General features: G+C 39.6%; 1 protein-coding gene across 1 annotated transcript; it reads left to right on the top strand.

Annotated features, from left to right (window-relative positions):
• Positions 1-358: 358 nt before the first annotated feature.
• LOC122773561 (rab effector MyRIP-like) lies at positions 359-1,179 on the top strand. The gene is made up of 2 exons (XM_044032327.1): positions 359-576; positions 1,131-1,179. The coding sequence occupies exons 1-2, from the start codon at positions 359-361 to the stop codon at positions 1,177-1,179; spliced, it is 267 nt and encodes an 88-aa protein (XP_043888262.1).
• The last annotated feature ends 11,871 nt before the right edge of the window (positions 1,180-13,050 follow it).

The raw sequence follows: 13,050 nt of genomic DNA, 5'->3' as shown, positions 1-13,050 counted from the left end.
AAATGCCAGCTATCACATTCATTCCACAGAATTAGTGGAAGAGAGATATAGAGAGACAGAGAGGGGGAGAGAAGCGTGGCATCAGGACGGGTTTTCACCAAACCCATGACCCCGTCTGTCCTCCTTTTATTACCACCCCCCCACCACCTCCTTATTTGAATTTTTCATTTGCTACAGCCTCTTCAATTATTCCACATCAATGTTCGCCACCGTTTTCACATTTCTACCTCTCGACCAGGCGCTCACCAGCATTCCGCTCTGCCTCCCCCTCCTTCCCCTGACTTCTCCTCTCTCTCTCTCCTCTCTCCCTCCCCCTCTCTCTCTCTCTCTCTCTCTCTCTCTCTCCCCTTTCAGTGAGATGAAGCAGGAGCTGGCGGAGGAGGGCAGCAGATGCTCCATCCTCTCCAAGCAGCACCGTTTCAACGAGCACTGCTGTATCCGCTGCTGCGCGCCCTTCACCTTTCTGCTCAACCCCAAGCGTCTGTGCCTGGACTGTCAGTACAACGTCTGCAAGAACTGCTGCGCCTACGACAAGAGGGACAAAGCCTGGCTCTGCTCCGTGTGCCAGAAGGGCAGGTTAGTGTTTTCACACACACACACACAGTTGGGAGACAAGTGTAGTAAGAGAGAAATGAATGGGGACGGGAGATACAGTCGAAACTCTGAATTGGTTGATTGAAGGAAAATAATCAGTTACTAAATTCAACATTTTATATATCGATGGGCTTTTTTTGTATTTAAAACAGGTTTTCAGCTTCTTAAATGTGAATATTCTCTGGCTTCTTTGCTCTATATCACAACAAAATCATTAAAACTGAATCATTATGGTTTGTGGACACTATTATTTCTATGTTTGGGAGACACTGATTAACATTTTTCAACATTTAATGGACCAAAAGATTGCTCAATTCATTGAGAAAATAAACGGCAGCAGCCCGGGAGGGAAATAAAAAATGGGTGGAAAGAAGGGAAGGGAAGAAATTGAGAGCAGTGTGTGGGGAGTAGACCGGAGGAGACAGATGTGAGGGGGAAAGAGTGAATGAGTGACTTTGACAGAGTCAATGCTGCGAGGATGAATGTACTGACGGGTGTTTTTAAGGATTCCAACTCGTTTTCCCTGACTTTTTAAGATCGATGCTGGCTGCACAGCAAAGGAGGGAGAAGATATGGGTCCAATAAGAGGAGGCAGTAATGAAAAGGGCGTATAGAGGATGGGAAGAAATTGAGGGAACATATATGTACACGAGTGAAGGGAAGATGAATAATAAAGCATGTGCCAGTTTTTATTTTCTCCAAGCACCTCTGGGAAATGTTTGTTTACTTGATATTTCAACCTGCTTGTTTCAAGTCCCCTGGACACATGTCTGCTTCAAAAGTAAACATTACCATTTTAAGAATATGAGAGCATTACATCTATGATTTGTAGAATGAGAGAATACAATCCGGGGAGTGGAAGAGGCAGGGGAATGTGCTAGTGCTTGTTGTATTTGCAAATGAGCTCTGTTGTGTGTGCATACATGCGTGTGGCTGCTCAGGCTGCTTATGCATGCATGTCTGTCCAAAGCCCTGGGAATTGTTCTAGTGCTCCCGACTCACCATTGGATGAATATTAAGCTTTCTCTGTCTGAACAGCGAGTGTGGAGTGTTTTAAATACTGTGGTTCTGGAGTGTTTGAGGATTAATGACTCAATTAATTGACAGATTTGAATCTTGGATATGCAAATATTTTAAAAGCTATTGAAATCGCAAAATGATAGTACAATACTCGGCAGGTCAATTTCTTTGCTTTGGTGTGATATTTAATGATGAAAATGCAGGTGGGAATGGAGGCAAACACACGACTGACATAGCAGTTCAAAAATGTGTCCCCACCACTTGGCCTTGTTTTCCCCCCCCATCACCCGCCACTAGTCTTTCTCTCTTTCTGTCTGTCATTGATTTTCGCTGCATGTTGTTTTGAGTTAGACCCGCTGCCTTGAGTCCTGGTGAGGAGACAGGAGTGGGGAGGAGGTGGGAGGTGTGGGAGCGGGAGAAAGTGTGGAGAGTCGGAGGAGGAGGGAGAAAAGGGATGATGGCAGTCAACAGAGGTTTGCATCGACACCCCCTTGCCCATCCCTCCACTTCTTCGCCTGTGTGTATCTCTGCCTGGGGCTCTGTAATGTTCTCATTAGGAGTTTAGACTGAGTCACAGATGGGCCTGGTGTCACTATACTGCTGAATAACAGCCATGTTTAAATATATCATTTTTTATTAGTGTATTAAACAGAGCCGACTCTGGGTTGAGCATGAATTTCTATCTCTCTTGGTGGAGTTGTGTCCTGGAATGATTGTTACATACAGCTTCCACACGAGAATTATTTTTATAAAATAAATAAAAAATAAATGCAATAGCTGGAGTGCATAATTGCTGGATGCCTAATTGTTGGGAAATAACTTCAGTCGGGAGAAATGCAGTTCTATTTAGAGAGGAGTCTTTGTGCCGCACATCTTTTTCTTCGTTAATGGCCTTGTGGTGGAGAATAAATGAAATGAAATCACAAGTGGGAACATTTCAGTTCTCATACCACATCATCTTCTTTTTGTGTGTGTCGGTTTCCTTTGTGCCATTTTTTTGAACCGTTTCTGAGCAAGTGTTAATGCAATGTCATATCATTAGAGAACAAAAACACCAAATGGTCTCACTGGTCACGACCACGCTGCTCACGCGTGTGACGCATTCAGGGGAGAGCAGATTTTGTAATCATCACGCACAAGGACAACCTCGGAGACTGAAGTCAACCACTCATGTCGGGGATGGACGCACATAAGAATATACGAGTGAGTGAGTGTGAGTGTGAGTGTGAGTGTGTGTATTTTCATCAAGGCACAAACATTGATTATGTGATGGCTAATTACATTCATGAGAAGCAGCTGTACTTGAGACTCCATTGAGCGCTTTGTTAGTGAACATAACCATGATGCTGTGTCTCAGTGTTGATCTTATAAGAAGAGAGAATACGTAACGATATAGCCGCTTTGTCGAAACACTTCTCCAGTAGAGCTGAAACGATGAATCGATGTATCGATTGCTAATCGATTACTAAATTAATCGACAACTATTTTGATAATTAATCGGTTTGAAGCTTTTTTCATGATTAAAACAAGATTTCCATTGTTTAAACTTCTTAAATGTGAATATTTTCTTCATTTCTTTGTTCTGGATAGCAAAGAAATCATTAAAAGTTAATCATTTTGGTTTGTGGACAAAACAAACGTCATTTTTAAGGTTTTCTGATATTTTATGGACCAAGCGATTAATCGAGAGAATAATTGACATGTTAATTGATTATGAAGATAATTGTTACTTGCAGCTCTATTCTCCAGTCCTGTAAAACACATACATATGCATGTACACATGCACCAAACACAGCGTGAGTGAGTAGGACCAGCAGGACAATTTCCCTGGACTATGCTCCACAACCTCTGCTCTTTGTGAACACATACCATAATAGAGTTTAATCCTACATTTAGTTGAACATAGCAGTCAGAGCAATTTGGCAGAAACTGAAAAGTAATATTTCTCCCCCATTTTGGCTCCAAAGCCGAAGCAGTGCAAAGAATGTTAAAGGGGAGCAGGAGAAAAAAAGATGAAGGAAGATGAAGGTCAAAAGAGAAAGGGGGTGTGTGGGTTTGAAGGGGTGGGGGGTGTGGACAGGGAATGGCAGAGGAGGAGAGGAGGACAGCACCTGTCCCAGTTATCTGACAATGGAAATGACATCCAGTACGTGTTCACTCTGTAATCTCAATGTTTTCTTTAGCTGCGTTTATGTTCCCACTTGTCTTGTCTTCCTGCCTCTGTCTTTTTGTTTTCCTCGTCCCATTCTTCCTTATATTTCAGCTCTACCTCTCTCGTAGGCAACCTCCCGCCCCCCACACATATACACACCTCACCCCACTCTCAACCTGATGAAGTCTCCATTTTCCACATCACATTTACATTCGAGCTACCGCACCTCTCTGTGCTTAATCTGTGGAAATGGATTGACGGTGGCCTCCCTATATAGTCCTCATTGTATGTACACTGTGTGTGTGTGCACGTGTAGATATGTGCATGCACAAAAAGAGCAATACGCCAAAGTGACAAACTGTCCTGACCTCTTTACTGCTTTCATACTCTCATCCTAATGTATGACTGCGAGGAGATTATGGCATCTTCTGCAGAAAATACTTAACTAGGTTTATATACAAACAAACTGCATAGAGATCATGCACATGGAATCTCAATTTCATGCAGAAAACACCATTTTAATTCAGTTAAATGTATTTAATTTTTTTTTATATTGATATGACCATTGTCAAATGAGTTCATGCTATTCTGATGACATTTATCAGCGCTTCTCAGCATAGTAATATTTAGAGTACCGTAGTCACAGATGGAGGCAACATTAAGGTAGCAGAGGGAGACGGCGTATGACTGAAAACACAAAGAAGCCCTCACATTAAAGTTTCAGAAGTGAATGGATTGTATGCACTTACAATTTTGCTCAAATATAAGCCAGCTCCTTAACTTCTGGCCAGTTGTCTTTAACCGTTTAACACCTAAGCCTCAAAATTTCCCTCTTTCTTTTGCTTATTTTTACCAAAAAAAGAGTCAGAAAATGTCCTGTAAAGTGCTTTTGCCCATTTTTCCAGAATAACTTTCAATATTTGGTAGTTATTTAGTAATTAAATAGTGCATTAATGATTTAGAATGAAGAAAACCTAAAGTTTTTTTGAGGAAAAACCACCGTAGTTGTGCACAAACACCAGATGTTGCGTGTTAAATTTGAAATTGCAACAGTATGAAACATATTTAAAATAACATTTGTTTGAGCTTTTGTCTCAATGTCCAAAAACAGGACAAAAAATAGAAACTATGCACAGGCGTTTTTCCATCTCTCTCCTCTCTGGTGAGAAATACCCTGATTTGTCAGCTTCCTGCAACAGCGTGAGTGACAGTAGCGTAATAACCACAAAGCAAATGTGTGTTTGCGCAAATGTGTCATCTGCGACACGCTCTATGTTAAAGGGTTAAGGGAAAACCTTGTAAAGCAACCTTAGTGCATCAAATCGTCTAATGTTGATAAAAAAAAAACCCTGAAGTTGTCTTTCAGTAGTTGCAGTAGTTAACCCTGAACGATTCAATATGGCCTAATGTAAAAAGGGCGTTTTAATTTCTGCTGAGCACGGCTGCATCCCTCTGTGCACAGCCCCCTCGAAATTCTATAATTTGTCGCTTAATATTCTTCTGCAGACACCGGCTGTAAGAATATCTCTGCATATTTGGCTGACAGCTTGCCGGAAATGGGCGGCATATAGTCAATTCTACTAGAAGAAAAAAAAAAACAGTCATTCAGCAATTTAAGGGATAATCACTTCTTGCCCCGGTGCATCACTGCTGCTGCTGCTGCTGCTGCTGCTGCATACTCACAAACACGTCAGGTCTGTTAGTATCGCTCCTCTGAGCCTGTTTCCACGTGAAGGGCGCGGCATACAAACAATGTTGCGTCATTACTGTTCATGGAGATCAAATGCAGCTTTAATTTTTCACACATGGAGGTATGTTATCGCTCTTGTGGGACGAATGGCCTTCAAACGCACAAACACTGCAGCCGCAGCTGTGACATTAACAGTCTGAGCCTAGGTCATCTCTCACACTCTCATGGCGGTGTAACTACCACAGCTGACAGACAGCTGCACACAAACAAACCTTTTAATTATGTGGTCCTTTGCGCTGATGATGCTGCTGCTGCTGTCTTCTAAAGGCCAAACAGAAGGTGGCTGGCTCGGGGGCAAACAAGCGTGTACTTGCACTCTGAAATGTAGGTGCCGGTACGTTTCGCGCGCACGCTCACAGACGCACTCGCGTTTACACATATCGCATGGATGTCACATCCGCTGACTGTCACGAGCAGCAGCTCCCGTCTCTTTCTCAGACTCTTCGCCTTGGTTTTGTTTTGTTTTTTGTACATGTGAGCATTTACAGGATGTGTGGCATCAGCAGATTGTCAGACACAAGCAGGATGTTCAGTCGAAAGGATAATCCAGGTAGTGATCACCATCATTTACAGCCAGTTCTAGTCTCATATAAGTCCTCCCTTTATATGGTCACAATTTAACTAAGTGCACATCAGCTTAGATGTGTATTCCACATACGACATAATATAACACAGAATATGTTACATACTGGCACCTCTACTCCCCCTCTTTATGGATTGAACTGATTAACATTGTTGAATTAATCTCCTGCTACTTTTTTGTTCACAAAGGTTATAATCAAATGAGGGAAAAATAGGTCCCACAACTATTCAGCCATAAAACCCCTTTACTCACGTCTGTCTGGTTGCTTCTGTCCCTTTCTTCTTGTCCCCATATTAAAGCTAAGGTCCACTATTTTCTTTTTGAAAGACCGTCTTCATATCTTATTTGTTGAACTCCTCGTCACATACCGACGGCTTCAATAAATAACGTTGTTGTGGACGGAAAGGATAATAAAAGACCGTGGTGAAATCAGTTTCAGGTTGGATATTCAACGGACATTCGCTCCAGATCCAACGACACCACTCTCCCTCTCCACCCCGAGATAGGTGCACGATCACGGCTTGCTCAAAGTCCGACCCATCGCTCTTGACTTTCGTGGTCTTATTTAGGGACCGTCAAAAAATTACTTTTGAAAAGCCAATATTTACATAGAAATTGAGAAAAACATATATACGAGGTACTAAAATGGAATAAAAACAGGTGTGTCCTGACTAGGCAGTCTAGTAATATGTTTCTGCACTGATTTGGTGTCTTTAGGTCACATGGCCTGGAAGCTATTGAGCTAAAATCCTAATATTTACATTAAAAAAATTATAAAAAATTTGGGAAGTATTTAAATTGAATAAAAAGAGGTGTGTCCTGACTAGGTAGTCTAGTACTATGTTTCTGCACTGATTTGGTGTCTTTAGGTCACATGGCCTGGAAGCTATTGAGCTAAAATGCTAATATTTACATTAAAAAAATTATAAAAGATTTGGGAAGTATTTAATTGGAATAAAAAGAGGTGTGTCCTGACTAGGTAGTCTACTACTATGTTTCTGCACTGATTTGGTGTCTTTAGGTCACATGGCCTGGAAGCTATTGAGCTAAAATGCTAATATTTACATTAAGAAAATTATAAAAAATTTGGGAAGTATTGAATTGGAATAAAAAGAGGTGTGTCCTGACTAGGTAGGCTAGTACTATGTTTCTGCACTGATTTGGTGTCTTTAGGTCACATGGCCTGGAAGCTATTGAGCTAAAATGCTAATATTTACATTAAGAAAATTATAAAAATTTGGGAAGTATTGAATTGGAATAAAAAGAGGTGTGTCCTGACTAGGCAGTCTAGTACTATGTTTCTGCACTGATTTGGTGTCTTTTGGTCACATGGCCTGGAAGCTATTGAGCAAAAATGCTAATATTTACATTAAAAAAATTATAAAAGATTTGGGAAGTATTGAATTGGAATAAAAAGAGGTGTGTCCTGACTAGGCAGTCTAGTGCTATGTTTCTGCACTGATTTGGTGTCTTTACGTCACATGGCCTGGAAGCTATTGAGCTAAAATGCTAATATTTACATTAAAAAAATTATAAAAGATTTGGGAAGTATTTAAATGGAATAAAAAGAGGTGTGTCCTGACTAGGTAGTCTAGTACTATGTTTCTGCACTGATTTGGTGTCTTTAGGTCACATGGCCTGGAAGCTATTGAGCTAAAATGCTAATATTTACATTAAAAAAATTATAAAAAATTTGGGAAGTATTTAAATGGAATAAAAAGAGGTGTGTCCTGACTAGGTAGTCTAGTACTATGTTTCTGCACTGATTTGGTGTCTTTAGGTCACATGGCCTGGAAGCTATTGAGCTAAAATGCTAATATTTACATTAAGAAAATTATAAAAAATTTGGGAAGTATTGAATTGGGAATAAAAAGAGGTGTGTCCTGACTAGGTAGGTCTAGTACTATGTTTCTGCACTGATTTGGTGTCTTTAGGTCACATGGCCTGGAAGCTATTGAGCTAAAATGCTAATATTTACATTAAGAAAATTATTAGAAATTTGGAAAGTATTGAATTGGAATAAAAACAGGTGTGTCCTGACTAGGCAGTCTAGTACTATGTTTCTGCACTGATTTGGTGTCTTTGAGACACATGGCCTGGAAGCTATTGAGCAAAAATGCTAATATTTACATTAAAAAAATTATAAAAGATTTGGGAAGTATTGAATTGAATAAAAAGAGGTGTGTCCTGACTAGGTAGTCTAGTACTATGTTTCTGCACTGATTTGGTGTCTTTAGGTCACATGGCCTGGAAGCTATTGAGCTAAAATGCTAATATTTACATTAAAGAAATTATTAAAAATTTGGGAAGTAAATGGAATAAAAAGAGGTGTGTCCTGAAAAGTTATGTTTCTGCACTGAAATTTGGAAAGTATTGAATTGGAATAAAAACAGGTGTGTCCTGACTAGGCAGTCTAGTACTATGTTTCTGCACTGATTTGGTGTCTTTAGGTCACATGGCCTGGAAGCTATTGAGCTAAAATGCTAATATTTACATTAAAAAAATTATAAAAAATTTGGGAAGTATTTAAATGGAATAAAAAGAGGTGTGTCCTGACTAGGCAGGCTAGTACTATGTTTCTGCACTGATTTGGTGTCTTTAGGTCACATGGCCTGGAAGCTATTGAGCTAAAATGCTAATATTTACATTAAAAAAATTATAAAAAATTTGGGAAGTATTGAATTGGAATAAAAAGAGGTGTGTCCTGACTAGGCAGACTAGTACTATGTTTCTGCACTGATATGGTGTCTTTACGTCACATGGCCTGGAAGCTATTGAGCTAAAATGCTAATATTTACATTAAGAAAATTATTAAAAATTTGGGAAGTATTGAATTGGGATAAAAAGAGGTGTGTCCTGACTAGGTAGGTTAGTACTATGTTTCTGCACTGATTTGGTGTCTTTAGGTCACATGGCCTGGAAGCTATTGAGCTAAAATGCTAATATTTACATTAAGAAAATTATTAAAAATTTGGGAAGTATTGAATTGGGATAAAAAGAGGTGTGTCCTGACTAGGCAGACTAGTACTATGTTTCTGCACTGATATGGTGTCTTTACGTCACATGGCCTGGAAGCTATTGAGCTAAAATGCTAATATTTACATTAAGAAAATTATTAAAAATTTGGGAAGTATTGAATTGGGATAAAAAGAGGTGTGTCCTGACTAGGTAGGTTAGTACTATGTTTCTGCACTGATTTGGTGTCTTTGGGACACATGGTCTGAAAGCTATTGAGTATTAAGTATTGAAATGGAATAAAAAGAGGTGTGTCTTGTGTTTTTTTGTAACGGATACACTTATGGTACAGAAAAACAGAGCTTAAATATTGAATATTATGATAGTAAATTAGTTAGTTATTGTATTTTATCTGAATATTTCTAGACAAAAAAGCTTGTACTTATCAATAACTTCCACGTTATGTGATCTAGTGAGCCTAAACAATGCAAAATGGTCTTTCTACTTATGAATGAGACCAAAGTTGACCACATTTCAAAGATACTATTTATTGGCACACATTGCAGGCAAGAAGACCCGGGTTCGAGCCCCTGTCAGAACAAGGGCCTTTCTGCATAGAGTTTGCATGTTCTCCCCCCGTGTGTGTGTGTGTGTTTTTTTCTCAGGGATCTCCAGCTTCCTCCCGCAGTCGTAAAACATGCATGCAGGATGGGGATTAGGTCCATTGGTCACTTTAAATTGACCATAGTTGTGAATGTGAAAGTGAATGGTTGTTTGTCTCTATGGCCCTGCGATGGACCGGCAATTGTCCAGGGGTGTACTCCGCCTAGTGCCCTCAGCTGAGATTGGCGTAGCACCCCCTGCGACCCTCCGGTGGAGAATTGGTAGATAATGGACGGATGGATGTTTACTTGCACAGGACACACTCCCAAGTTCCTGTCTTGGCCACAGAATATGTCTTTTTGTCCATTTCCACACACAGCCTATGAAACCATCTGTCACAGCCATCACACTGGACCTGTTGAAATAAGAAATTATTTATTTATTAATTGGGTATTATTTTTTATTCCCTTGTATTCTTTCCCTTAGATTTACTCAGGTGAACCTCTTATGTCTAAAGCACAATTCTTCATTGTTATTACTGTTTTGAAACAACTCACCCAGTCTGTAACTGGAGGTCCAGATCCTGGAGGCTTTACTGCTGCACACATTGCACAACAGCTTTGCTCATCAAAAACTTAAACAAAAAAAGTTATTATTTAATTGTTTACAAATTAAATTCTAGATATGCTTGTGTGATTTATGGTGTGTCTACCTGATGCCTGTAGGATTTTGAGAGCCAGATCTCTCCTCTCCCTTGTCATGTCTTTTCTCGTTGTTTCAAAATGAATTTCCGGAATCAGAGGGAAGGCCTTTATTAGTGCTTCTGCCATCTAAACAAACAACAGTTGTGTTATAGAGGGTGTTTGCTCTTCATTGTAAATTAATAACACAGACAATCCAACATGGGTGACACATTATAGAAGACATCTGCCTGAATGCCTCCCAAATGTTTGAACAGATTTGTAAATTGCCTTCCACAGAAAAAAAATAAAATGAGATGATGAAATAAAAAAATCTTACCTTGACAACAATGATGCCGCAACTGCTTCCATCTTCTCAAGTATTCCCTGAATAAATACATGTTAAGTACATTGTATTAAAAGGCAGATATTTGGTGTCACCATTAAATAACCATTGCAATGTTATCACTAGATGTGACTTAATTTAAATATTTATGTATTGAATATAACAAAATCAAAAAAACTTGAATGTTTATTTACTGTATTCTTTTAGCAGCATGTTCAGAGTCAGCAAGCTCTGATGATGATGATGCTGGATCCAGTATGAATACACTACTGATGGCTGCATTCATGTACTGTGACAGAACAAAAGTTAGAAAATACTACACAAACACATTACTTTTGAAGTATGAATATTACATAATGAAATGTAAATTACAAACCAGTAATTTCCAGTGGTTGTTGTTGACAAGAACAAATGACAGAATAGCGCCATAGTTGTCAAATTTTACCTACAGTGGCAAAAAACAAAACAGACTTTCAATGACTAATTCTAACACTTTAGCTCTTTTGCCCTATATTTGTTGTGCTTAGGAACTTCTTGTGCAAGAGTTAGTATATTAACTTTAAAACAAACAAATCATGGTGTGATTTTACTTATCAGAAAATACATAAACAACCAGAGAGGAGAAAGTAATCAGTTATGTGAGGAAATAAGTTGTAGAATTGTCAACAGTCTGGCTGTTTTTTGATGTCGTTAATGTATAAGTTTGAAAACTCCCTTTCTCCATCCCACCACACCCCACACCCCCATCACTACGCACAACATACACAACACACACATACCTTTGGTAAACTGTGACAAGGAAGATCAGTTCTGTTGGCAAACAAAATCCCACCTGCTGTATAGGGGTTCATGATGTAGATGGTGTCCACCATGTTGAAGGTATGGGCAGCAACATGAAACAGTCCTTCAATGACCTGGCAAATCAACATGATGGTAAATTAATATTAATTAATTTGTGATATAAATCTGCAAATGCCAGACATAGTAAGTAAGAAAAGAGTAAGAAAAACAGTCATATACCTCCCCCACCAACCATTGGTGTGGTCGCAGTGTGCACAGGTCACTGTGATGTATGAGGATGTTGCGCCCCTTAATCTGTGAAGGAAGCATGGCTATGACAACCTCTGTGTTCTTCTGCCACAGTGTGGTTAACTGTAAGGAAATGATAACATGCTTTTTAGTATTTTCATTCAGGGAATTGAAAGAAAAAAAAAGTGCAATTTACTTTGAAGGAAAGCCTTATATTTCTTTAAAAAAACAAGCACAATAAAAATAAATCCATTTACCTGTTTATTTTTGTTTTGCTGCTCCTGAGCCACTTTTTTTTTCTCAACTTTTTCGGGACATTTGGGTTTCGGTAGGTTTTTAGGTGGACTGAAATACTTTGACCTGGACTTGGAGTGACCAGCAGAGCTATCTCGTTTTTTCCACTGTTCTTCATGGTCGTCCTCTGGCTTGCTTGAACTGAGCATTTGAGGGTTTTTGTCCAGAATCTGAATTGGCAGATTATGTTGGTCAATGTGCTCTATATATCTTCCCTCTAATGAGGAAAACATTTTCAAAATGAACTTTGCTGGTCTCAGGTACTTTTTCTTCTGTAGGATGGAGTGTTTGACCAAACCAAACCACAGTTCAACGTGGCAGTTGGTATCCCTTGTTTTGGCTATGTTGTCTTTTTTATCACTACTTGGGCTTTTTCCATGCCGTGACAGATTGCCAAGCAACAAGCCACTCCACAATGGGAAAATCCCCATATAGTTTCTCATCAGAAAATCAATGACACCGGGACAGCGGTAATGGTTTTTTTGACCAACTACATCATCTGACAGGATGTTGCACTCTGCTTGGTCCCGTCTGAGTTGAAAAGCACCTGTGAAAGGTGATTTTCCAACTATACTGTTGGCAGTTTTCTCAATGGTGCCTTCCTCCTCTACCATCACCAGTTCATCTTCCTCCAGCTTCATGTCCTTGGTTTGTAAAACACACTTGTCAAGATAAGTTTTGCTCTGTTTGACCAAATCACTGGAATCTTTTGCATCAAAAATCACACACATGTGATAAAAAACCTCAAGGGCCACATGCATACTTGTGCAGTTGAGGAGGTAAGCAAAACAGAATGTTGCATACTCCTGTATGCCTCTGTCTTGGGTTTTTTTCCCAAATGCTGTGAAGACAGCCTTCATGATGTGAGCAGAACACAGGTGCAGGACAGTGAAGCTGGGAATCACTGCAGGTTGTCCAGACACTGTTTCGAAAGCTCTGGCCAGGTAGACCGAAATATTCTCCTTGTTGAAAGATAGAAGAACACTGTTCATCAAAGCCCAACTGTAATCAGTTTCAACCTGTGCTATTCGTCTTTTTGTTGTG

The sequence above is a fragment of the Solea senegalensis genome, linkage group LG8 (assembly GCF_019176455.1).
Source record: "Solea senegalensis isolate Sse05_10M linkage group LG8, IFAPA_SoseM_1, whole genome shotgun sequence".
NCBI lineage: Eukaryota > Metazoa > Chordata > Actinopteri > Pleuronectiformes > Soleidae > Solea > Solea senegalensis.
The sequence above is the reverse complement of the archived record's forward strand: the minus strand, read 5'-3'. Positions and strand labels throughout refer to the sequence as shown.

Coding starts and splice junctions, on each gene's coding strand:
- LOC122773561 (XM_044032327.1), top strand. CDS start 359: ATGAAGCAGGAGCTGGCGGAGGAGGGCAGCAGATGCTCCATCCTCTCC. Junction 577..1,130: donor TCCGTGTGCCAGAAGGGCAG/GTTAGTGTTTTC, acceptor TGACTTTTTAAG/ATCGATGCTGGCTGCACAGC.